Here is a 26,827-nt window from a genome sequence, read left to right on the forward strand (position 1 = left end):
GTGTAGGTTTATTAGGGAGTGTAGACCATGTGTTATTGTTTGGTTCTACGACGAAAAGCAACTTGTCTGTTTCATTAGATGTATCTTTTGATTACTTCAAGCGCAAGTAGTAGCCTACAATTATAATTAAAACACAGAGATCCTTGGGGTTTTCGATTAATATTAAGCCTGGTAGCAATTACTGTTTATGCACAGAAATGTCACCCACTTACTTTCTTCTCAGTAAATACAGATTTATTCTACTTTGCGCACACAAGTAATGCAAAAATTTTATGCACTAGTGATAAATTGCATATATATACAAAATACTAACTTCTAAATAAACAACTTGTATAACAATAGGTATCGACTTTCCTGACAACAAGGAAATACATCACGCTTTTCACAATAAAACTTTAAATCAAACTGCTATCTTCAGAAAATCTAATAAAAATTAAAAACATGTTTTTTTAAGAAATAGTACACATAGATAGGCATTTTACAGGGTCCCGCAAATTTAGCACTTATCTTACATCTCTGCATACAGCAAAAACCAAATGGAAAGATCAATGAAGTTACAAAACTGTACAAAAAGTCTTATAAAAGCAACTTTATTATAAAAGAATTAGAATAGAAAACACAGCTTGAACTTTTTAACAATGTGATTTTGTATGTAAACAGGTATTGCAAGAGTTTAGTGAACAAAAAAAAATTAAAACAAACAGTTTTGCTTGAAGGTAGTTAACAAGTTTGTAAGGAATGTTATTTTGGTGAACAAGTAGTTATATTTTATTTAACAAACTGGTTTAAAATTGCACACAAACATATTTTTTTGTTAAGTTCGAAAAAAAAACCTTTATAAGGAATGCTTTTAAGGAAGAAAAGTCGTTATAATTTTCAAATAAACGCACAAGCCAAACCTAAATACGTTTATAAAGCTGTTTTTAGGTTATTGGTATTTTTAAGTAAGTATCAAAAGCTTCTTGAGCTGAAGATAAGAGCTTTAGTGACGGGAGTTATACCAGGGAGAATTTGCATCTTTGAAGTCAAACACACTTCCTCTTTCCTCATAACTGTTCAACAGATGAAACCAGGTGGTCTTGTCTTTGCTCAAGAGGTGCTTGTTGCCTGGTACAACAACACGCATACTTAGGACTGCATTATTTTCAGAGTTTAACTAAATGTTTACATGACTAGGAATGTCCGATATTATTCGATACTCGATACCAAGTTGTAGTATCGGTACTCGTCCGATACTTGGGTGATATCGGTGCCGATCCGATACCAAACTGATAGGCGTTAGATATTTTAGAAATTTTTATAAAGCGGCTGAAAGTTTAAACCTGAAGAAAATCAAGGTCAAGTTTTAAATTTTAATTAGTTTAGAATTTTTTAACTATAGTGTGAAACGTAAGTAGGGGCATAACTTCCGGACATATTACACTTTAAACAAGTGGTAAAAGTAAGCTGGAACGGTCGGTAAAACAACCTACAGATCTGCCGTGCCGGTAAAACATGTTCTTTTCACCAGGACATGACCCTTTTAAACAAGCCGCCAACTCCCTGATTGTGTTTAAACTAGGATTTCAGTTGCACATATGTGGTTGACATGGAACGATAACCCCAGGTTTCATTTCAAAGGTTACTTGTTTCAGACAACCCTTTATGATTTGTGACGTCGTATCGAAAAACAAGCACCGAAGCTGTATCAGGCGGGTACCAATACTACCATTTGTTATCGGGTATCGCCCGTTTGGTCACAATAGCTTGCTTGTCTCTTTGTGACTAGCAGCATATTAATTATTATAGAGCAGTAATTTTCAAACCCATGGATTCCGACCAAAAAAAAAAAATTGGGTCTTGTTTGATTTGGTTGGGTCGTCGACTGCAGTAGTTTACATGCTTAGATTATTTACTGAGGTTAGTTCTGAGCAATATATTTGCAAAATTTGGGATAACTGAACAATACGAGGACATGGCTCATATTAATTGAATTGAAATTGTTTTTATGCTATTCTTCACAATGTGTGCACTTAAAACTCACAAAAATTAGGTGAAAAAAAGGGCCAAAACTATTATACTTAAGCCTAGTATTTGAGACGTCACGAGAAAAGGTTAAGAAACACCGTTATAGAAAAACTTTTAGCTTACCAATAATAATCAGACCAGATTTTGCCCTTGTAATGGCCACATTAACTTGGTGGGAATCAACGATGAATCCCAGGTAACGGCGCCTCCAGTGGATATTCGGGTTCTCCTCGATCGAATCTTCCGGTTGTGACCTCACAGTGGAAAGTATGACGTAATCCCTTTCGCTTCCTACAAATTAGAAAAATCAATTGTCGCTATGGGAAATTAACGTTTAAAATTGTAAGGCCTATATAAACACTAGCTGAACTGGTCAAAACGAAAGACCAATGGATTATAAAATTGTTTTTTCGGAATGTACCGACGTTTTAACAAACTATACAGAAAATTTTTATCAGAGCAATGAACTTGCAACTGGTAGAAAATTATATTATCTATGCAGAGTATATAAAACAATATAGAAAAACTATTTGCCGAAAGAACAATTTTATAATCGATTCACACTACCTGGCAGCAACAATATATATTCATTGAAAGTGTATTACGGATTTTGAGGCATGTACTGTAGTCATTTCGCACCCTGCAGCGTAATTACGTTATTCGCATTCTTGTGCTGATTGCTGATTGATTACAGTGCTATTGTGCTGCTATGCTAATTGATATCTTTGCTACTTAAACCGTGGTTGGTTTTGTTATATTGCCTATTTCTTCACTGCTCTGATCAAGATTACAACAGAAAGGTTAATCGGTAGAAATTGTACAGCTTATTATTTTAGTTTTGTTAAAGCTGTGCAAATACCTTGGCTGTTGGTGACCGTTCCAACGTGAACTTTTTTTTTTTTTTGTTTCTCCTTGTTTATAATGTTTTTAACCTCGTCGCATTGAGCCTTGTAAGGAGAAAGGATCATGATGCGATCAAGGGGAATCCCCTTGTTGGCATGCAGCCAAAACAGGATTTTGACCTTTTGATAAAATATTAATCGGTTAGCCCAATGTCGCCACCTGGTGTGCACTAGTTAGCAAACACAGGAGTACTAATAATCATCTTTTTACAGAAATTTATTAATCATTTAAAAAGTACACCGAAAGCCATCGCAGACTCACCGAGTCTGTTGATCTATGATGCAAGCAGAGCAGACTAGAAAAACAACTAGCCTGCAGTGAGGTTCGAACTCACGACCTCCGGTCAAGCCGGGACCGTTTGTGTGCATATTTGTGTGTGCATGTGTTCATTTAAAAAGCATTTATTTTTCCGTCGAATTTAGAGAAAAAATTGAACATATTCTGGACAACTAACTAAAACGTTGATATCACCCAACGGCAAACGTTCATCAAGAGTTATGACATATCAGAACTGTACAAACATAGTTTAATTTAGATTAACAAAAAATAGAAATCCATTAGAATTTAGTTTAGGGCCTATAGTACGGGGTTGTGGCAAAATAAGTTAAAAAAATTAACGCAAACGATTGTTATGCAAAACAGGCACGTCTTTTACAATCACAGGTGCTTTTGATATGCAGAAAAGTGTAATAAATTGATTTATGCGTTATTCAATAAAATAACCAAAATTGTAGGTCCGAAAGAGTTATAATATTTTTTGACAACCAAGCTATTGTGACGAAACAGGCCGATATCCGATAACAAATGAGAAGCACTACTTTAACACCTACACTGGCACGTGCTTGCTCTCGGTTGAACTTCGAGTTTTCATCAGCGTTTTCCAGTTTATTTGAGCTTGAATCTTCTTCTGACTCGATGTGGGCGAATATGGCGCTATTGGGACGTGCGGAACGAGGGTAGTTAACCACCCCTGGTGTTATACGTTCCCGCTGCAAAACTGAAGGGTCTGTTGTAAGATGTCCGTTGTAGAACATTCGCGAAGGAAAGTCACAGATAGTTGGGTTCTGCAAATAAGGGTTAATCTGTTATCCTTGTCAATCACAGCAGTGTTTGAGTAACGTTTTGAGTGCGAATCAAGTTTTTTGCATTTATACACTACTTACTGAATTTGGTTAAACTGTGCAAATGTACATGAGGCACAAAGCACAGAGACTTAGGGCCTTTAAAGGTTGATTCTGGACTTCGCTTGGCTTCGCTTATGACTCTGTATTGCTTAAACAAACCGGATTTGGTTAAACTGTAGAAATGTACATGAGGCACAATGCACAAATGCTTATGACCTTGACAAACTGATTCCTGGCAAGCTTACCATCCTGTATTGGTTTGTGAGCATTCCAGCGTGTTGCTTCAATCTCTCGAACATAGAAACATCAAGACCAAGCTCCCGCGATCTCTTGCATTGGATCACAGGCTGGAGTTGCATGTGGTCGCCGATCAGAACCAACTGGAACATATAACAGAGGTTTATGAAAGATGTTGGTCGAATGGGTTCGAATGAAGTTGTCTTGACTGTTAAGCAAAATTACTTGCAGAATAATATTTACCAACCCGGATAGTTTTTTTTTTATAGTACGCTGAAAGTCATCGCAGACTAACCAATCTGTTAATCGATGACGCAAGTAGGATCGACATATTCGGTGAGTCTGCGGTGGATTTCGGTGTACTGTTAATACGTAAGCCGTAATCGTTGGTCAAAAAGCAGTTTCAAAAGGGCTAGATCACAGCTGTTAAACATACAAGTGTGTGTATCTTCCCTTCATAGGTACTATGAGTTTATTCTGCAAACTTTTCTGTTGAATAAGAATAAAATAAGAAGATGAAAGTCTTTGAAAACACACAGATAGACCATTGATTCCTCACCAGTTTCAATGGGCTGTTTACGAAAGCACTGGGATTTACTTTTATATAAAGCAACAGCTTTTTAAAGTAACCTGGAGTGTTTTCTATTTTCATTCGACAGCACTATTATATTTAAGCTTAGCTAGTATTCTTAAATGTAAGAGTCGTTTTGCAAAATTATTGTTCAGAGTCTGTAAGCTTCATAATGTTTTTGAGCGGTACGTGTGTAAAAAGATTGAAAAAAACTTTTTTATGCTGGAGCCTTGATTTTCTTAGAACCCTTAAGGTCCTTACGGCTAAACATCTAACGAGGTCGATTACGAATGGATCCGATACTCAAGTCTTTATCAGTAAAATAATTTATAATTACTTATGGCCGAGTGGATTCATATCTTATTCAAATGAAAAAGAATAGTAAAACATACAAGACACTTATGTTATAACATCTTACACATCATTGCCACACTTACAAGTAACTAACAAGGCAAGCTCCTACCTCGATAAGAATTTTGCACCAACTGAAGTAAGGACAACTTCAATTTTAAGGCACCATGTGACCTTTGACCTCAAGCCATAAAACACTTACTTACATTATCAAAACAGAAAGCAGCGTCAGTGTAAGTTAACATCGTCGCCAAATAAAAAAGAGTAGCTAACATTGCGAGCTCCTACCACGACAAGGTAGTAACACTAACTGCCGTAAAGACACAACTACAATGTCAAGTACTATGTGCTCAGTGACTCTTGACCTCAAGCCATAAAATCCATGCGCAACATTCTTATGTGAACAGAAAGCAGCATCATCAAGGAAACGATCATCGCCAAACACTTACAAGTAACTTACAAGGCGAGCTTCTATCGCAGGGATGGCGAACCTTTTCATCGTGCGGGTCAACAACACGACCTTAATCCTTACAAAATGCTCAAGTGGGTCATATATTTGATTATCCGCTCACTTTATGCGAAACTCTGCTGCGTCGTTTTAAGTGTTATTGTCTGGATTGGTAATTTTTGAATGATTTCGGATTCCCACAAATATTAAGAAGCTGAATAGTTAACATATGCTGCAGCATTTTTCATGGTTTACAGGAGTTAAGCAAAAGCTTTTCAGCTTGGTTCAGTATAATGCTATCTAACGAAGAACTGTTTTTTACATTTATCCTTTCATGAAAATGATTGATAACATTTTGGTATTTCCAGAAAGACAATAAGTAGGTCTTTAAAAATCTATGGTGGGTCACTTCGTGACAGTGGTTCGCCATCCCTGTCCTATCGCGACAAGATTTTCCACCAACTGCCGTAAAGACACCACTACAATGTCAAGTGCCATGTGCTAAGTGACCTTTGATTGAAAAAAGGTTAACAAAGGTCAAACCTGTTCAGGGTTCACGCAAATCGCCGGGGTCAAAGTTTCGGGTTCACTGCACATGCCCGCCTCATCGATGATGCAATGCGAGAAAGATAACTTCACTAATCGTCGGATCTCCGATTTCGGGTTGGGCTGCAGCAGTTTCACTGAAAACAATTGAGTAAAAAAGTACATCAATACTGGTGTTTAATGGACTTATTAAGATTCGAGCAAAGATCTTCAGCTGTTTAATCCTACACTAGTTTCCTTATTACTATATAAGGCTGTGATTCTGTACATTTTCCGATATAGAAATCGAGTACGTTTAGATCACTCTATGAACACCAGCAGATGCGAATAAAATGCATATTTCAAGACGTAAATTAAGAATGGAAAAAACAATTGTCCCGAACTGATTCTTCACTCGCTAGGCAAAGTGAATCGACAGTTGGCAATCCTGTTAATTTCAAATATAAGCAAGATGAGTCGTTCGACTCCTCATTATTAAGAATTGATACTTTGAGGTCATTTTATCAGAATAGTTAAATTGCAACAAGGCAGAGTGAACCAAAGTTAGAGCATATATCGAAAATAAATTGGCAAATATCTGTTTTGAAAGAAGACTCATCAGCTTGCATAAACACGTTCAAACAAATAACTGTTTTAGTTGAAATTTCTTTACTATATTGATAAATATTAAAAACTAAAACAAAATTATTACTAATTATGTCATGATAAAACACCTTTTTAGTAATCAGCTTTTTAAAATAACTTTATGATTGGTAAAGTAAATCTAGATGTGTTAAAAATTACTTGCAGAGTATTTGCCAAACTCTATTTATATTCAACACGGTTAATAAACAATAAAAATCGCCATCAAGTAAATCTGGGTGAAATCAGACAAAATACAACGCAACCTTTTTTTTCGATTCTTTACAACCTTAGTTCCAAAAATCGTACCCGGAAAAATTTGGCGTCTAATACGTCATAATGACGTCATTCAAATGTGCACTGCACTGATGTAAAACTATAGAGTGAAATGTTTTTTTAATTTTGTGTACCTTTTTGATTTTATAAATTATGTGCGAACTATATATATTTTCTATGTCCGCATACCACACTTACTTGCTGCGGAGGTGCAAGTGCAAATAATGACGTCATTACACGCAAGTTCGATCAGTTTCGCTTGATTGACGATCGACTTATATTCTAAGTATTCTTCGTAGCTCACAGCTGCCTTCTTGTCTTCGAACCTTCAATATATTCATAATATAACGAACATTTAAAGCAGCGTTTTTTTTATCTATACCGAAAAATGTCATAGAAAATAATGGTGAAAAGCAGCAGAAAATGACCCGCCATCAAATAATATTAAAATTTTTGATTCGAATACAAGGTATTTTTTTAAATAAATAAATTTAGAAATATTTCTCTTTCAAACAGAAGGAATAAAAAACTTTTTCTTTGCAAAATAAGCAGGATTAAAAAGTTTTTTGTTAAAATCTAAAGATGAAAAATCTTTCTCAATTCAATACAAATGCTAAATATTTTTTCTTTAAAAGAAGGAAATTAATTTTTTTTGGAAATACTTTAAATTGCAACTAAAAAAAAACAGATAAGAAAATACACCAGGGCCTTCAGGATGTTTAACAGAATCAGTTAATCAATTAGGGATTTTCATGCAAGCAAGGCCAGGATAGCAAAAACTTACGACCTCTGGCCATACCGGGACGGTCGCTTTACCAACTAAGCTCCTGTTCGTAAAACTAGCCTGTGGTGAGGTTTGAACTCACGACCTCGGTCATACTGGGAACGTTGCTCTACCACTGTGCTACACAAGCTCAGAAAGGAGCAAGTCGAGAAACAACCATAGCACCGTTGTCTGCTGCATCCTGTTCGTCAAACTAGCCTTTGGCGAGGTTTGAACTCACGACCTCGGTCATACTGGGTACGTCGCTCTACCAACTGAGCTAGACAGGTTAATAGAGGAGCGAGTCGAAAAACCACCATTGCCTGCTGCATCCTGTTCGTCAAACTAGCCTGTGGTGAGGTTTGAACTCACGACCTCGGTCATACCGGGACAGCCGCTCTACCAACTGAGTTACACAGGCTCAGAGGGGAGCAAGTCGAGAAACAACCATAGCACCGTTGCCTGCTGCATCCTGTTCGTCAAACTAGCCTGTGGTGAGGTTCGAACTCACGACCTTGGCTATACCGGGACAGCCGCTCTACCAACTGAGTTACACAGGCTCAGAGGTAAATCGAGAAACAACCATTGCACCGTTGCCTGCTGCATCCTGTTTGTTCAACTAGCCTGTGGTGAGGTTCGAACTCACGACCTCGGTCATATCGGGAACGTCGCTCTACAAACTGAGCTACACAGGCCCAGAGGTAAGTCGAGAAACCACCATTGCACCGTTGCCTGCTGCACCCTGTTGGTAAAAATAGCCTGTGGTGAGGTTCGAACTCACGACCTTGGCTATACCGGGACAGCCGCTCTACCAACTGAGTTACACAGGCTCAGAGGGGAGTTAGTCGAGAAACAACCATAGCACCGTTGCCTGCTGCATCCTGTTCGTCAAACTAGCCTGTGGCGAGGTTTGAACTCACGACCTCGGTCATACTGGGACCGTTGCTCTACCAACTAAGCTACACAGGCTCAGAGGGGAGCAAGTAGAACAACCTTAGCATCATTGCAAACTTGGTACACGCATGTCGCATGTGCATGGACCTCGCAAGGTTAAAGAATAATGGTTAAATTGTGAACCTACTTGTTATCGAAAGCCCTAATCTTCTCGGAGCAACAATTCGACTTCATTCTTATTCTTTCGTGGAGTGTTATATCGTGAAGTGAGGAGGGAGGGCGCTCTTGTAGTTTCCTCCCAACCGTGGGTTTGAGTGGGTTCCGATAAGACAATTCCTCCATCAGTTCACCGTAAACTCGCAGAACGCGAAGACCGGTGTGTAGAAGATACTCTGGGGTGAAATTGTACGATAATATCGGATCGGAACCTCGATATTCGAGTAATATCGCATCGATGCCCGATACTAATGTGGTACCAGTGCCAACAAGGCACAAAATTTATATATTTTAGACATTTTCTATCGAAACATTATTTCGTTACAAAATAGAATGTAAACAACTGAATTTAACGAAACGGCAAAAATAACACAGATAACCTTGTACCCATTTAATAAACGCGTTATAAATCAAACTATTTTGCTCATTTGATGTTCCTTAAGACACAATAGGTAACATATCGAACAGTTCTAGGTTTCGCCCAATATGTATGGGAATAAAAGTCGAAGTATCATTATCTCCCATCCAACAATTAATAAAGAAAGTACCCGAAACATTACCTAATTTTTGCAGAACATTTCTCAACTTTTTAAAGCTTAAGTATTTGACCTAGTTTTAAGTTAATGCAAAATTTCCCAAGCACCAACTAACTTGAATTACTGAACATAAGCCGATGACGTAGCAAGCCATTTGGAAATTAAAATGTCAAACAAACTTTACCAGAAAGACTTATTTGCATGCCCAAAATGTTAACGCAGGAATGCAACAGACAGAAGAAATATAATTGATTGGTGAAACTAGCAACAAACAAACCTGCCACAACGTCAACCGACTTGTTGGAAGGACCACAGTACAAGATGTACTTTTCGTTTCCTTTCAGTTTGTTCAACTGTTGGAAGTAGTAGACCAGGTAGGCGCCCATGAACGACTTTCCGGTGCCTGGAAAAATAAAGTTAGCATATTTACGACATGGATAACGTTTCAAATGACTTGAGCATATTCCTGTGCATTGTACAGCATTGGCAAAATGCTTTTTTAATGATTGTTATATTTTAAGTTAGCTTTAATTAGAAAGAAAGTGGCAACGACTCACAACAGTCATTTTACCACCAAACGTTCAAGTGTAGATGTTATTAATTTACTTATGAATGTTAGCAGGGATGTCCGGTACTGTTTTAAACACTGTTCCTAGACCTAAAATAAACATCAAAGTTCATATAAGTAGGTCGCATTCTGAACGTTTCAAATAACTTTTTATCCACTTTCAACACTATTTTACTAGTTATTTATTTTCAACATCTCTCATTAGCTTTTTATATTAAAAAAGTTTTTTAACAATGTTAGACACAAAATTAATAAATACACATGTTAAGTGCCTTAAACTTAAAAGAAGAAACGGTTGGTTAAAAAAAGATTTCATTAGTAAAACAAATTATGCCCCTTTGGAATAAAAACAATTAAACTACCTGGCGGCCCTTGAATCAGTGTGAGCTTATTCCTCAGCGCAAGTTGCACGTGTATTATTTGACCTTGGTTCAAGGGCGTTTTAAAGCCCCTGACCTGCTGACCAACGGAGCGTGACAAATCATTAAAGCGTTCTTCGTCGATCGAATGCAAAATCGGTTCGGGGATTACCAGGTTGAGACAAAGCATCCTTATGACGTCACTATGCTCGTCTGATTTTGAATTGAGAGTCTGAAGAGCAGAAGCCATTCTCCTGTGATGGAAAAATACGATTAAGTGACATAAATAAAAACAGTAAGATTGTTTTTTCTAATAGTTCTATCGTGCCACAAATAACTTCAAATTTTTAAGGCTTTGGAAACCACAAAAAAGGTCAAAAACAAATGATTGTTTGACTAAATAAATAATAAAGCTTTGCAGATATTAGAAAACAAGTTTTGTAGGTTTAATTTTAAAAATAAACACCTTAATAAACCGTTGAAAAAATGTAAGACTTTAGAAACCACTGTATATGTTTAATCGTACTTGAAACAAAAATTGCGTTATATTTTTAAAGTTTTACAGCGTTGATAAAACTGAACGATTAATTTTTCAAACGCCTGAGAAACAACTCAAAAAGCCACCTGTGCGGGACCATCAACTGCACATATTCTACAGTGGCAAGGCTCCCATCCTTAAGAGCGGGACTTTTAGTTGAGGAATCGGGCAGAACTGTTGGACAGGAGGCAAAGCGCACTTTGATGGTTTTCGATTTCGTAGCGTCGATTTGAACGACCAGAGCGTGACACACAAAAGTGTAGAGATTTCCTACAAACAAACACTTGGTTGTTAGATACTCTAGGATCGGAGCCGATGACCGATATTTATAAATGGTATCGTCATTGGTACTCAACTGTGTATACAGTAAAAAAAGAAGGAAACTAAATTTATTGACGATTAGCACACAATGTTGAAGGAATAAGTGCATTGTAACCGAACAGAGGTACACTTTGTCCGATCGTTGGGTGCCAGTAATGAAACAAAACTTAGGAATCGGCCATCTTTAAAGTGGGTTGTATGAATTTTGTAATGTTTTTCTGTCGGACCAGCTGTCCTAACCGATTCCAACTATTTCATTACAAAGGTCATATAAATAAACAATGAACTATTGCTTTACTTGCATAGTAAATCTTAAACAGATATTGATCAGCTTTTTAAATCCACAAGGTGTTAAAACAATGTATTTCAAATGTGTATTTTACCTTCGCAGTTTTCAACGTTCTTAATCCTGATGCAGAGAAACCCATCTCGATGAATGTGAAGAAGACGACGGTCGCAGAAAATCTTTTCCAACTCGAACCAACCTGCTTTCATCTCTGAAACAAGAAAGAAATTTTTCAAATAAATCTGTCAATTGTTTGACCATGACAAGTTATTTCGCCATTTTTTATGGCTGTTGACACCAACAATTAGGAAAATCGGACGCAATATTAAAGTAGATAAACCTTTAAATTAAAGCTGTCTCAAGTATACGAAACTTTTTTGCCAAACATTCCTGATTTTAAAAGTGAAAGGGCAATTAGGTAAATAGTTCTGTCACATTGGACTCTTGTTTGGAATGAAAATTGAAAGAAATACTTGATCGGTGGGTGTAACAACGACCCAGGGATCCTTGTGGATTAAAAACTTACAAACAACGCACTGCTTTGGTGCTCTACAAAACTTTTTACGGGAATTCTGTGCAACAATAAACTTGTGGGCCATACAACCTAGAAATTTTGGTGTTTTTTAAATGAATTTTTGGCTCTTCGTTTTTTTTATAATTAGACGTAATTAGAAATGCATTTTTTCACAAAGCTAAAGTCACTTTCGTAAACCCTTCCAAAAAAACAAAGCACTACCACATATTTCACGTGAAAAATGTTGATCTGTTTTCTTCCTAGTTAAGTCTTTATTTTATCGAGTGTTTGTTTCAACCACGAAACTCTCGGGAACGTTTTGAGCAATAAAACAAAATCCAAGTAGTATCCAAAGAAACGAAACGCTGGTTAAACAAACTTCTGTGCGAATATATTTCACATAATTATTAAGCATTCGGTGAGTCTGCAATGGCTTTTCAGTGTACTAATTATACGTAAGCCGTAATCGTTGGTCAAAAAGCAACTTCGAAGGGTTATATCTCAGTTGTTAAACACATATGTGTTTATATCTTAAATGATAAATTTCGTATTGCTTAATGTAAACAAGTTTGTCATGTTTCCCAACCTTGGTTTTCCTCCCAGTGGATTGGAACGCCGGCAAATGTGATTGAGCTGCCATCTCGTACAGCATTGAAGACTCCATCCAGTCGAAGCACAGGTAACCAGCTTCTAGCGTACTTTTCCACCGACTCATACTGGTTCTGGACTGCAAAAAAAATTCAGATTCTCGATAAAGCTCAGGTCAAAAAGTTTGTAGAAATCAATGGCACGAATTTTATTTTTAAATATTTTAAAATAAGTTAAACAAATAAAAGTACTTTAATGGTGAAAATAACGGCCAAGCATGTCGCTTTTAACGTCTATTTGGGCAGTTATTTTCACCATTAAACTTATGAACAGATCCGTATGTAGTGTTCTAAAAGTACTTTATTGTTATAAAATTATGAAACATAACGTTTACTTTTTGAATACATTAAACGATTTCGGCAAACCAACAAGCAAATGCGTTATATTTATACACAAACTATTAAAACAGGTCTTTGAATGTATATTTTGTCAGTGAACGATTTCTCCCTCGCACAGAAATTAACCAGCATCGCGCCAAAGTTGGTCAAATTATGATCGGACATATTTTAAATTAAATTTAACTGAATTTAAGTTTGCTTCATTAGTTGTGAAAATTATCAACTAAGGGAGATTTTTTCTGAAAATTTATATTTTGGATAAAAAGATTAATTTCTGCTATTTAGACACGAACATACAGAAAACAAACACGTAAAAAAACATACAGACAGACAGAAGCACAAACAAATATAAACATAAATATAAACGCACAAACAAAGATAAAGACACACAAAACGACGTACATTAAAACAAACAAGTTGAAAATACATACAAACAACAGATACACACATTTATTGTTTCTGTTTGAACAAAATATCGTATTTGGACATTTGACGAAAACCGTATCCCGAAAATCAGCAGTAGGTTGCCAAGGTTTAATTAACAACTAAACGTAATACAGCTTACATATCCTATAAAAAATAATACAAACATACAGACAAACACACAAAAAAACAGACACGCATTCATACAGTCACACAAACATAGTACAGACACACAAACATACAGACACGCATACCTACAGACACACAAACATCCATACATACAAACATACAGACACACAAACATACAGACATCAACACAAACATCCTGACACACAAACAAACATACAGAAAAAACATACATACAGACACATAAACATACAGACACACAAACACACATATCGGCACACATACAGACAGAAAAACATACATACAGACAGACACACAAACATACAGACAGACACACAAACATATAGACATACAAAGAGACACACAGTCAGACACACAAACATATAGACATACAAACATACAGACAGACACATAAACGTACAAACAGAAAAAACATACATACAGACACACAAACATACATACAGACACACAAACGTACTGACACACACACAAACAAACGTACGAACACACAAGCCCCAACTCACCGGCGGCCGGCCTAACATCGGAAGCAAAAGTCTCCACTGGGTCGCGCTGATGAGTCAAGCAAAGGTCAAAGTCGGGTCGAAGACACCACAACTGGACACTAGGTGTCAGCAGACCCCTCTTGATCTTCGGAGCGAGCTGAATGAGCAGGGGAACCCCCGCTTCCAATTCCATAGAAATCACACGCATGTGCCGGATTCCATTCTTGGTGGTGAAGGCCAAGTGGTCGTTGCAGGGGGAGTCCTTGAGGGAGCAGGTTCCACGATCGCAGGGGCCGGCGCCTAAACGCCCGGGACATCCCCCGATTGACTTCTTCGTTTTCACGATCCTAAGCAACGAAATAAATTAACGAGGAGAAATACAAGATCGAAAGCGTAGCTGAGTTAGAAGAGCGACGGTCCTGGTTTAAACTAATATAAGGCACGTTTGTTAATTTCAAATGTAGAGTTTAAAAGATGATAAGAAAATGATACAAACAAGATGATACAAGTTCGTTTTATAGCGTTTTATTCGGGATGATATCGATCTACTCCATTTTTGTCTTTGACATTCATTTTTTTAAGATGATATACTGTTCGTGGATAATGTTGTATAGTTTAAAAGCATATTACAATTTTAAGGATGGCAAAACATCAAAATCTTTGATTAACAAATCTATCTAATACTTGATTAGTTTTTGAACGGAGTAAGTTTAAATTAAATCAATATAGAGCTTCTATATTTATTTTTATCATTGTTAAACATCGCGGTTAAAAAACATAATTTAAGGCTAAACAATTATAACACTTAAAAACCAAAACCTGTTTGTTAAGATGTAAAGATATTTAGCTACACTATAAGCGGATTTGTAACTCTGAATGTTAAAACCATTGCGTTCAACCATTTATAAGTGGTTTGAATATACTTCAGTCACATTAACTGATGATGTTACAAGTTCGTATCGAATCGCTCACTCAAGATGCTGTCGATCTATTCGACCTGCTTGGCCTTGACATTGCTTTTTAATCCAAAAAATATAAGCACTCCACACCAATAACAGCATGATCGGTATCAAAACACACAACTGAATATAAAGCAAGAAACATTCAGCAGAAACCCCAAACCACTTTTCTTATAAATTTGTGTGCAAAGCAAAAATTATAGCAGTGTGAGAACTTTTTATGCAGAATTCTACAAATATTCGCAGCAAATTAGGATGCTTTGGTCGAGAATTCGCCGAAAACCAAAGGTGAAACACAAAATTCCCACCTCTTAAACTGTTGGGAAACGTCTGCTTTGGTTTTCTCGCTGAGCATGTTGCGGGGATCCCCCGATCCGAGAAGGAAAGCAACGCCACTGACCAAGTTTTGCAGAAGTTTGGAGTTCAGCATCGATCGGTTAAAGTGTGGGTGCTGCGGTGGATTGGTGTTGGGATGTTGAGATTTCGAAGGCAGCTTGTAATAACTTGAAAAAAAAGATTCGTAATCTTTCAGTGGTCTCTTACAACCAGAAACATCTGTTATCAAATCGGTGGCGATACTCGATAAATGGTTGTAGTATCGATAATTGTCCGATACTAGGGTGGCATTGGTACTAGTCCGATACTAGGGTGGTATCGTTATTTGTCCGATACTACAGGTGGCATCTGTAGTAGTGCACTACGATACTAGGGTAGTTTTCCTCTTTAAGATAAACTTATCAGAAAATAAAAAATTAAACATTACAACTAAAGGCATCTTAGCTTTGTTAGATATAACCTGGTTAACAAGAACATTTTAACTACAACAAGTTCCTAATTTCACTTGCGGTGACGGTTTTTTTGATCGGACAGGATCTATCCAAAATTAAAGGGCATTGCTATCGGAATAAAATATGTGTCGAACAAACCTATATTTACGGGGTCTACTGTGATGTTTAAGGTTGTTGTGTTAGTAAAAAGGCAAACCCAAATTGAGCACGCGGTTTGTTTAACACGTTGCCGAAATATCGTCTTAAACAAGATATTTTTGATTATAACTGGGTTATTTAAAAAAATAGTGGTGGTGCAGATATTTCCTCCTTAAAAAATATATAGGAGAAAATAAAACACAAAACCCACCGTATGAACCACTTCAGATGGTTTGTCTCCAAGATTTTGTCGTTCCTCAAATTATCGACGCGTTCCAAAACGTTTCCCCACTTTGCAACTTTATTCTGAAGACTTGAGTAGTTCATCACAGAAACGTTCTTCTTCAGACGTTTGTATCCAGTGCATTGGAACCCGATTTCTCTGTCTGTTATCTTTAAAAATTAATATATTTATTATTGACACGAAGTGGAATTAAACGTTGACACCCTATCAACTTAGCTGTACCTGTTTAACACCTGAAATTGCTAAATAATTCTAAGACTATATAAACTCAGACTGGTGAATTGCGTCCCACCTTTTATAATTAGTGCATGAATTACTTCTCAGTCACGTTAACTGAAGATGGTACAAGTTCGTATAAAACGTCCTAATCACGACTTTTGCAAATTTGGCTTTGCAATTCACTATCAATTGGCTGCCGTTTGTCCATCTAATGAACTACAAATTAGGTGCCACGGTTGAAACTGGATTTTAAAATTGACAGGTTTTCAAAATTAGGAGAATAACAACTAAGGTAAGAAAGAAAGTATGGCGAAACAAAGTGGACAAAGTGATGAAGTATAGCCGGCCCAGCAGTTCGACATCCACAAAACAATTTGTCAAGAATATTGGACAAACGTCTTTCATTTCTTTATCGCGCACAAGTTGAAGGTAAAAGACCAAACAGGACATGCTTACTTTCAAAAAGGCTTTTTAATAAAAAACCGGTGAAAATTAGAATCGTACAGGTGCCGATACCAAAAATATAGTATCGGGTATCGGTACCGATCGGCTACTATCGGACAGCTCAGTATTGTCACCAAAAGGGCTGGATTTTAATGCATTAAACCCAGGGGTGTCCAACTCAAACATGCCGACGTGCCAATTTTTATCGTATAACTTCTTCCCGTGCCAAAGTTTAGCATCTATTTTTTTCCAATATTAAAAACGAATTGAATTAATTGTTTGTGGTCGTAATTGCTGGGATTGTTTTGTATTGTGAATAAACAATGACAATTGGCTGTATAACAAATTGAGCTTTTTTGACAATTGGCTGTATTTTTTATGGGCTTGCACGCCATTTTTTATTAGGTCGCGTGTCACATTTGGCACGCGTGCTTGATTTAACCGCTTAAAAAGCGAAAGCAGCGCTTATAGTGTAAGCTTAAGCTTATATTGACAAAATGCAAACCTCAGTGACAACGGCTTGAATGTAGAGTCGGTTTTCTTGCTGCTGGAAATCTTTGGCGACGGTGAACTGCATCAAGTCCCTCTCATATTCCTTCGGGTCATTGTGGCGGAGTGATATCACTTTGCATAACCTGGGATGTGAAGATTGATGTTTCGGATGAACTCAGCTTTGCTGAATAAACGGTTGTGTTGTACTAATCAAATTTCACAAAAGTAAGGAAGTTATGTGATAATCGTTTAGAAACTGTGCAAAATTTTAATAATTAAAAACCTACAGGGTAATTAAGTTTCACAAATTATAACTATCCAGTGTAAAATATAAAACCACTTAACTATATATATCAATTTTCTTACTCTAAATAATTCATTTTAACAAAAGTTGAAAAAAATGACAAACGGGTGTTGTATTTTACAATCCAAAAAAAAATAATTTACTGTTTGTTGTCAAGTTTACATTTTGTTTGTTATATTACTCGTAAACACGTTGGTGTTAAAAGTTAGCGTATGAAGTGGATATGAATAAAATAAGTAGTTCTTAAAAACCATGAAAATAATAAATAGCGCCAAACAAACAACACAAACACTCACTCAGTAAGATTCTTCTCCGCCCTCGTGCCCAGCACTATGACGTCACCATCGACATCGGCCTGCTCGCGCGCGCTCCTGCATCGAGCCACGATGGCTCTTTGTGCGATGACGTCAGTGTACCTCCGGATGGGAGAGGGGCACCAGGAGTAGAGTGGGATGCGCAGAGAGAAGTGGGAGAAATCAAGTGGACGGTTCGAGTTGTTGGAGCAAGGCTTTAAAGTCGCTCGCTGCTGGATTCTCATGTAACTAAAAATGCGGAAGGTTTTAGTTAGTAATAGTTTTATTTATAAATTTCTCTTCAATGATAACTTTCTAATATTTAAAAATTGACGTTTGACCCGAGTGGAGATTCGAACTTATGACCGCGGGAAATTTCGACCGTTGTTGTACTTTATGGTTACTCATTGTTAATTTGTAGGACAAGGCTTTAAAGTCGCTCGCTGCTGGATTCTCATGTAACTGAAAACGTAGAAATGCTGCGATTTTAAGCTTGCGTGGAAATTAATCAAATGCCTCAAAATATTTAGTGAAACTTGAACTGTGTTTGAAGTTTATAGGGCAAGGCTTCAAACTAGATCGCTGCTGGATTCTCATGTAACTGAAAATACAAACAGCTTGTAATTAAAAATTGCGCAAAAATTAGCCGCCTATCAATTGGTTAGATAAAGGATTAGTTTTAATTATAAATTTCTCTTCAATGAAAACTCGCTAAAATCGAAAAATATCTTAAATTGACGTTCGACCCTAAGTGGAGATTCGAACCCATGACCGCTGGAAATTGTGACCACTGTTCTACTTCATGATCATTCATTGTCGGATTTTTATGTACCATAAATTAAAGGTAAATCAGGCGCCTAAAATTGGTTTTACATATGATTAGTGTATCTTGAGATTTTAAGCTCATGAAAATGGATTTGCTTTATCCTGTAAGGGGGGGGGGGGGCTCATCAATGTGAACCGACTCACCCGCTGGATGCAGGGATCAGAGTCGGATGCAGATCGTCGCAGGAGAGGAGGAGAAGAAGTGACTCCGCATCTTCTCGGTTCAAAGCATCCTGGATCGCCCCGAGGACCTCTGGGAGGATCGGCAAGTTCTGAAGGAAAAAGAACAAGATCAAACAAGATGTTAAGTCATAAGGAAATGTCAACGATATTAGTCAAATCGGAAGGTTGGTAATCTGGGGCTTCGATAGTATAAAACAGCATGCGTGTATTAATAAAAGCAAAATTACAACTAGGACTTAATCTAAGTGGCAGAAAGCTAAACATAAAAAAAGCTTAACAGGACATTGCCCCCAAAGGGGCTGTTGTCGTCACCTTCAAGCAGTTGAATAAATACTATTTGTTTACAACTTGGTGTCATTATAAGGCGATTCTTATTTTAGATTGATTTTGGACATAAATACACCCTTGTGTAACCGAATTTACATAAATAGCCTTAATACTGGATAAAAACAACGCTTTCAGGGCATCAAAAAGAATATTCGCAAACCTCACCAAGTTCAATTCCAAACAAATCTGTAGCCTAAATATAACACAGATTGCAAAACGCAATTAATGTCATTAAACCTCAGAACCGGGTTCGATTCTCAGCTAAGGTAAAGTGCGATAAGCGTTGGCTAAGCACCTGGCACTTTTATCATTTATATCACAAAGAAACAGCCGATAATTAGTCAAGAATCCCTAAAAAACATCAACGCACTAAGCAGGTTTAAGCCAGAGAGCCCGGTAAATCAGTAGATCTTAACTTTTTAGCATGCAGGGTGGCTAAAAATAGTAAAATCATTTTACGGATTGGTAACCTGAATTTCAAAAGCATAATTCTCGACTGCTTTACGGCTATTCATTAATTAGCAACACCAACAGAAGCATAGTATCATGCAGTGTCGCTTAATAGTACTGATTCATTTAGGACCTGGTATTAAATTGGACATTTTAGGCCCAACATTAATTTATTCCAAGGTAGCTATCAGCATGTCAAGTGCATAAAATCCAATCGTGAGTGCGGGAAAACGTTAACTAAAAATAAGACAAAAAAACCTTGATTGTCGTTTTATCCTGGACTTCAGCTCCGAGATGTTGGAGGCAGGATTGCATGTGGAGGGAGAGATTGAACTGGCGGGAGTAGCGCTGCATCCAGTTCCTCCAAACATCCTCTGGAGGTTGCTCCTGGCATCTCAGGAGGAAGTTGCTCTTCTGAAGAGGAAAAGTAGTGAGTGATACGATTAAATAAATTATGCATATTTTCGTGCCGATATTTATCATATTTAGCAAATCTAACAGTTATAGGAAAGAAAAATGTTCAATTAAGAAACTTTATGTTTTGATAAAAACGTTATTACCTAATAAAATGTAAGTTTAAGGGAAAGTTGTTGTTCAAGAAAAGGAGAAAAAAGGAGTCGCTTAACTTTAAGTTTGAATCAAACAGAAGTAAAAATAACTTGATCAGAGTAAGCTTGGGTGGCGGAATGCACGAATCTTAAACGAATTAAACACTTTACATTAAATCAGTGGTTCTCAACCTTTTATGGCTTGTGGCACCCCCCAGAAATAATACACACACATGTGTAAAAATTTCTTACTTTATTTTAGTTAAAAAACATATCAAGCTTAGTGAAAATTTTAGTGAAATACCTTATCGCTAATTTTACTTAAAAACTTATCAAAATTAGTTAAAATTTTAGTAAAATATCACATATTTTACTGCATTTTACCAGGATTAGTTATATCAGGAGGCATGGAAGTGTGGAAGAATGTTGAGATGGCAGGTCTTGTCTTTCCATCGGCCAACAAACTGCATTTGCGCGAACTCAGAGCCTTTGGAAGCATTGGGGAGTTCTTGCGACGATCTTTCAGGATGTCTAAATCATTAGGACACAGTTGCATAGGAAGCCAAAACGTTAAATAAAAAGTTACCAAAAAAGATTCTTTTTAGTATACTATGCCTGGCAGCAACAGCATATTATCTGCCTCAGCATGTAGATATACAATTATTATGAAATCTATGTGTTCATGTTTCATTGGATAATGATATGGTACTGTGAATCCCCTTTAATTGAAGTTGCTTGTACTAACAGATTGAGCAAGCATTGGTTGTTTCTCGACTCGTTCCCTTCTGAGCCTGCATAGCTCAGTTGGTAGAGCGACGGTCCCGGCTTGACCGGAGGTCGTGAGTTCGAACCTCACTGCAGGCTAGTTGTTTTTCTAGTCTGCCCTGCTTGCATCATTGATCGACAGATTCGGTGAAGAGTCTGCAATGGCTTTCGGTATACCTTCTCACTATGTTGATGAATAAAGAGTTATTTAAAACGTTCAAAATGCTACCTACTACTGTATGGGCTTTGATATTCTTTTTACGTTTTACTACAACCTCCAAGCATTATGCTCCAAAGTATATTTTCTGTAACTGTTTTTGTTTCACGGTGGCCTTTAAACATTAGTTGACTGAGAATAGATGGCTTTAAAATTGACAGTTAATAAAATAGTAACCACATCAACGTTAAAAGACTAAGAACGAAACTGTGTAAACTAAAAATCAGTTCGTTTGAATGTTAAATATTTGTTATATGATAAATATTATAAAAACACGAATAAGGAGAAAGATAACGATGGAGTTACAACCTGTGTGTGGAACAACAATGTGACAATATCAAAGTTATGTTATTTTTCTATTTGCTAATGGTGATTTTGTTTGCATATCGAGTAATCAAGATTAACTTTACAATTGAGTAGTAACCTGGGTCGTAAAAGGTTGTGGCTCTGTCCTGTGCCGCTCGGTCCACCTTGGAATCTTCTGGAACCATCGAAGCCACGTCAGCAATGTGAATTCCAACCTGGAAATGATCAAAGGTATTTCAGAAAATACCACGTCTTCACAGCTTTCTTAAATAACTCAGTTTATTATGACTAAGACCTTCTAAAGGACATTAGAAAAGGTTAAAGCGTCTATTAAAAACTTAATTCCTTGCAAAACATAATTTGAAAAGTACAACGTCACATCAGTGGAACACTAACCTCGAAGCAGTCGTGATGACCTTGAGAGCACTTCGTGATGCTGAGGGCGTCGTCAAGGTCCTTGGATCCCGGGGGATCAATTGTGAAGACGAAGAGGTGGGTAAGGTCAATCCTGAGGTCCGAGTTTGTGTCCTCGAATCCTTCACATTCTTCCTCTACATCTTTCCTGTAAATAAAAATTCCAAAGCACTTGCTTAATGGAAATAAAGTTGAATCTACGAAAAACATTTCTTGTCGCACCAGTTCAGGTGAATATTGGGCTTGATGAACATTTACGAAGTTACTTTGGCAAATTTATGGACCTTGAAATAATGCCAGAAGGGTTTATAGCAGCGGTTCCCAAACTGGGGTCCGTTCAGCAGTTATAGAGGGTACACAAGAAGAGTTAGTCTTTAATTTTTTTAAACATTAGTTAATAGCGAATGTTTTTAAAGATTAGAATTAGACTTTGTTAAAAACATTTTTAGTCGTTAGTTATGCTTTATTATTCGATAATATAGCGTGTTTGTTGATGTCTCTTGTGACATCATAAAGCATCTATTAGGCTGAACTACCTGATTTAAGCGAAATTAGTTAGAAAGTTACATTAGAAAGACTCGTGACTACACTAGTGAACTACTACAAGAAACATGGGTCATCTGACCCTTCATTTTAAAGTAAATTAAGTCAAAGTCAAGTCTTTTAATATAAAATGACATTTTAAGTCCCAGTCCAAGTCATCAACAAACTAATATCTAAGCAAAAAGCCAACCCTTTAGGATTAGGATTGTTAAACTAGGATCCGTGGAACTCTTGGGGGTACGTGAACTAGTTTTATGGGGTCCACGAAGTCTTAAATGATTCTTAGTGTGTAAATCATTCTATGCACTTTTTTTGAAAAAAGGTTTAATTGAAAAAAAAAATGCACACTGTAAAAAAAATCTTATTGTTTTATTTTTTTATCACTAAATTTGACTTGACTATGGGTAACTGATGACTTGGATTTGCACCTGACTTGTTATTTCTTTTTTTTTTAACTTGACTTGGCCTTAAGTTATCCCATAAATGACTTAACTGAGACTTTTTAAAAATGACTTGTTTGCAACACCGGGAAACGAAATCAAAACGTGAAGTATTATTATCGCCTGAAGTTTTAAAACCACAGAAAAATCTTCAAACAGAAATAATTTTTTGGTAAAAAAAAATGTCAGCTAACCCATAAATAAGTAATTTTGTTTGTGGAAATTGATGGAAGTAGTCACCTGTGTTTAGGAGGGACGTCGTACGTGATTGCGAAGTACTTTTCCGCCTCACTTCCTTTGATCACCTTCGATACATAACCGAGTGGGTAGAGCGATGTTTCACTCCACTTGAGGTAACGCACAATGAAGAGCTTGCCGCCACCGCGGTGGTACGAGTGAACATCGATACGCTCCACTCTTTCAGGCTTGCATTTCATGTTTTCTTTCCCTGTAAAAGGAGGTGTTTCGATGTTTACTAAATCCTAAAAATTGGTTCACACTAGACACGTTTCGCGCCAACGGAAAACGTTGGCACGTAAGGCGTAAAAACTCTTCTCTTTGCGGAAAATTAAAATGTTTTAACTTTGACGCTTTCGGTTCGAAGCGAGTTAGAAGCGTTGGTCTTAGAACATTTCATGTTTTGTTTTCCTGTAAAACTAGGTGTTTAAATGTTTATTAAGTCAAAAAAACGCCTAATGCAAAACAAAAAAGAACAAGAATAGTCAAATATAATGGCTGAAGATAGAGAAATCAGACATCAAGCCTTTACATAATTGTCTTGACTGTTATCCGTCATAAAGCAGCTCCAGACAGGCTAGATCATATTTTTTACACAAATATGTGTGTGACTGTGTGAGCATCCTTAATTAATCAACCGATTTCGGTTAGCCACCCTGAAGGTTTCCGGGCTAGTTTGAAATAAGTATTAGTAGCAATTTGCATATCTTACCGTCGGCGTGAAAAGAGTAGGTGGTGACTTCATTCTTCTTGGCGTTCTTGGGCTTAACGATTGCGAACTTTGTTGTTTTGTTGTCGACTGGGCACATGAAGAAGGAGGGACTGTACGGGTCAGGAATGCAAACGAACTCGCGGTTACGAGGCTCCTTGTACCTAAGTAACAAACTTAACTTAAGTTTAAGTCATTTTAATGCATTTATTTTGGGTTTTAAGTCATCTATTTGATTTAATTTGCTTGTGAAACACAAGTTTTACTTTGATTAGGTTTTATGTCATGTAATTAGCTTGAAGTAAGCTTTCAGTCTTAAATTTGGTTGAAAAACTATGTTTCAATTCATATCCTTAACGTTGAAATGACTAGAATAAAGATTAAGGTCATATACTTAACCAGAATTAATTTTCACACACCTAATTTAAATCAAGCTTAAATACTTCTACGTGCCTTGGCGGACAAAGTTTTAAATCTTATTTTTGACTTGAATTATGTTTTTGTAATCATAAAATTAAATTAAGTTTAAAGCCATATACCAAACTTAAATTAAGTTTACAGTCAAACAAAATTATATTATAAGCTGAATTAGGTTTGAGGTCATTAAATTGACTTTTAGTTGAACAATTGCTTTCCGGTAACAGTTCAAATACGGCCGAGTATACTATAGTTATTTTATCAAGTTACAGGATTACCCAAGTCCCAACTTTGATTCTGTGGGTATTTTCACCCTTTGTCAAGTTTATTGCGTTAATACAGATAAACTATGCTTCATTAATACCAGAATAACCGTTAACTTTTGACTGCAGAATAACAACTTTACCTTGACAGAACTCCGATCACTTTTCCAGTAGCTCCTTCACCAGGTTTCTGTTGAAAAAAGTAAAAACATTAGCAAACGTGTAATTAACACTTCACATTGAGATCGAACAAGGATCAGCAAACTACGGCCCGCGGCCCAGATTCGAACCTTCCGGTCAATTAATCCGCGCGATTTCTGCTTAAGCCGTGGTTATCTATCAGTGTACCGAAAATCATTTTTGCCCTATATGCGAATAGTCAGTAGAAAACAATACGCCGTGGCTCGAACGGCCATCCGCAAATTTACATTCAGTGCGGCCAATGTCCTTGCCGCAAAAACCTATATGCGTAAAAAAAAACCTTTGATTCATTCTGCGACATTTTTAATTTGGATTGTGCGCTTATGACGAATTGATATGCGGTTTCAAATATGAAGCATGTAGAAAGTTATGCCAGGAAAGGCATCAGCAGGACTTTGATATCTATAAACCCACCCAGGGACTCCCCCTTGCACCCACCAGCTACAAGCATATCAATGTGCCTCGGAGGATTTTCACGTGTGCCGTGGAACTTTTGTTGTTGTTATTTTGGAAAATAACCGGTTTATATTACAGTTAAGAAAGTATAAGAAACTTGAATGCACACTATCCATCTTATAAATTATAAGTCGACAACCTTTCTAACAATCCAACAATTAATGAACATAAGTACAGTTCCAATATTGTCGGATGCAACTTAAAACTAAATTTTATTTAAATTTGATACAAACAGAACGTCAATTTATTAAGGTCCGCTACAGTTTCCTTGCAAAGTTGTTCGTATTTTATTTCGTTTAAAGATAATCAAGTTATTATTCAACACAAAATTTCAAACCGGCCCGCGATGGTCAGGCCTTATACAATTATCCAGCCCAAAAATGTTTGACAAAACGCTTGATTCCATGCATTGATTGACTTAGTGTTACGTTTTACAAATTAAATTTAGTTCAAAAAATGTCGAAAAATTAGTTACATCGAAGTAGATATAAGGAAGCTACAATAGAACACACATACACGAACAAGTAGGAGTCATATTTAAATTACAGCACACATTGAGGTGCAATATATTATGACCTATAAATATGCCGTTGCTATCGATACTATATCACTTCTTATCGGATCAGCACCGATACCACTATAGTATCGTATCGACAACCGATAACACCTTAGTATCGGACGAGTTCCGATACCACCCGAGTATCGTACGAGTTCCGATATCACCACAGTATCGGAAAAGTTCCGATATAACCAAAGTATCGGACGAGTCCCGATATCATCAAAGTATCGGACAAGTTCCGATATCACCAAAGTATCGGACGAGTCCCGATATCACCAAAGTATCGTACGAGTTCCGATATAACCAAAGTATCGGACGAGTCCCGATATCACCAAAGTATCGGACGAGTTCCGATATCACCAAAGTATCGGACGAGTTCCGATACTACCACTTGGTATCGGATCGGCACTGATTCGACATTATCATACATTCCTATAGTACGACTAAAAAAACAAAAAACGCCCTTACCCCTCTTTTAACGTGCACAACAACCTCATCGCGGTCGAAGCTAATCCCCATATTCTTCCGCGATTTAATCGCGATCACCCCGCAGTCGTCGTCCTTTTGTTGCGTCACAACTGCCTCGGCAGCGTACCAGGTTTTCTTGTGGATGACGCAATGCTTGTAGTGCCTCGGCTTGTTTTGAAGGAAGGAGCGTAACTGGCGAACCGTGAACTTCTGGTAGATGACGTCACGCATTACGTCATCGCGCCTGTTGGAAATTATTTTTTTTACCAGCAGCATTTCGAAATTTGAATAAAGTTGTTTTGGGTCTTTTTTACCCTTTGTGGTCCATTTTAGATCTTACGATATGGATAAGATACCAACAATTGAAAGTGTTGGAGCAGGGTTAGATCCTTAAATACTAGGGTTGTACTATCCGGATAGCGGTTAATAGATTAACCTATGTGTTTTGGCCAACTGATATCCAGGTTTACCTTATCCAGTTAACTGGATAGCATTCGTAAC

At 37.0% G+C, this 26,827-nt stretch overlaps 1 protein-coding gene and 2 non-coding genes across 3 annotated transcripts; 1 reads left to right on the forward strand and 2 right to left on the reverse strand.

The window, feature by feature from the left end:
- Positions 1 to 854: 854 nt before the first annotated feature.
- Positions 855 to 26,557, reverse strand: LOC146162817 (3'-5' exoribonuclease HELZ2-like). Its single transcript, XM_083385309.1, has 28 exons — positions 26,327 to 26,557; positions 24,786 to 24,832; positions 23,966 to 24,126; positions 23,257 to 23,458; positions 22,016 to 22,181; positions 21,738 to 21,834; positions 20,716 to 20,862; positions 20,428 to 20,479; positions 20,042 to 20,177; positions 18,968 to 19,095; positions 18,002 to 18,247; positions 17,415 to 17,544; positions 16,214 to 16,395; positions 15,385 to 15,579; positions 14,139 to 14,464; positions 12,666 to 12,806; positions 11,663 to 11,767; positions 11,045 to 11,228; positions 10,424 to 10,674; positions 9,771 to 9,896; positions 8,929 to 9,133; positions 7,283 to 7,410; positions 6,185 to 6,324; positions 4,280 to 4,414; positions 3,741 to 3,974; positions 2,867 to 3,029; positions 2,131 to 2,298; positions 855 to 1,107 (listed from the first exon to the last, which is right to left on the reverse strand). The coding sequence occupies exons 1-28, from the start codon at positions 26,555 to 26,557 to the stop codon at positions 983 to 985; spliced, it is 4,551 nt and encodes a 1,516-aa protein (XP_083241435.1). The 3' UTR covers positions 855 to 982.
- Trnat-agu (transfer RNA threonine (anticodon AGU)) lies at positions 8,743 to 8,816 on the reverse strand. Its single transcript has one exon. It is a non-coding gene; the product is annotated as a tRNA-Thr (tRNA).
- Trnaa-ggc (transfer RNA alanine (anticodon GGC)) lies at positions 21,121 to 21,195 on the forward strand. Its single transcript has one exon. It is a non-coding gene; the product is annotated as a tRNA-Ala (tRNA).
- Positions 26,558 to 26,827: the final 270 nt, after the last annotated feature.

This window comes from Ascidiella aspersa, chromosome 3 (genome assembly GCF_963924565.1).
Source record: "Ascidiella aspersa chromosome 3, kaAscAspe10.2, whole genome shotgun sequence".
NCBI lineage: Eukaryota > Metazoa > Chordata > Ascidiacea > Phlebobranchia > Ascidiidae > Ascidiella > Ascidiella aspersa.

Bases quoted from the DNA above. Each gene is read 5' to 3' on its own strand.
- LOC146162817 (XM_083385309.1), bottom strand. From the start codon at position 26,557: ATGCGTGACGTCATCTACCAGAAGTTCACGGTTCGCCAGTTACGCTCC. The intron at 21,835-22,015 runs GTTAGTGTTCCA...GATCATTTCCAG, and splicing joins GTCATCACGACTGCTTCGAG to GTTGGAATTCACATTGCTGA. The intron at 16,396-17,414 runs GTTTGCATTTTG...TAATTTTTAAAG, and splicing joins TTCAAGCCGTTGTCACTGAG to ATAACAGACAGAGAAATCGG.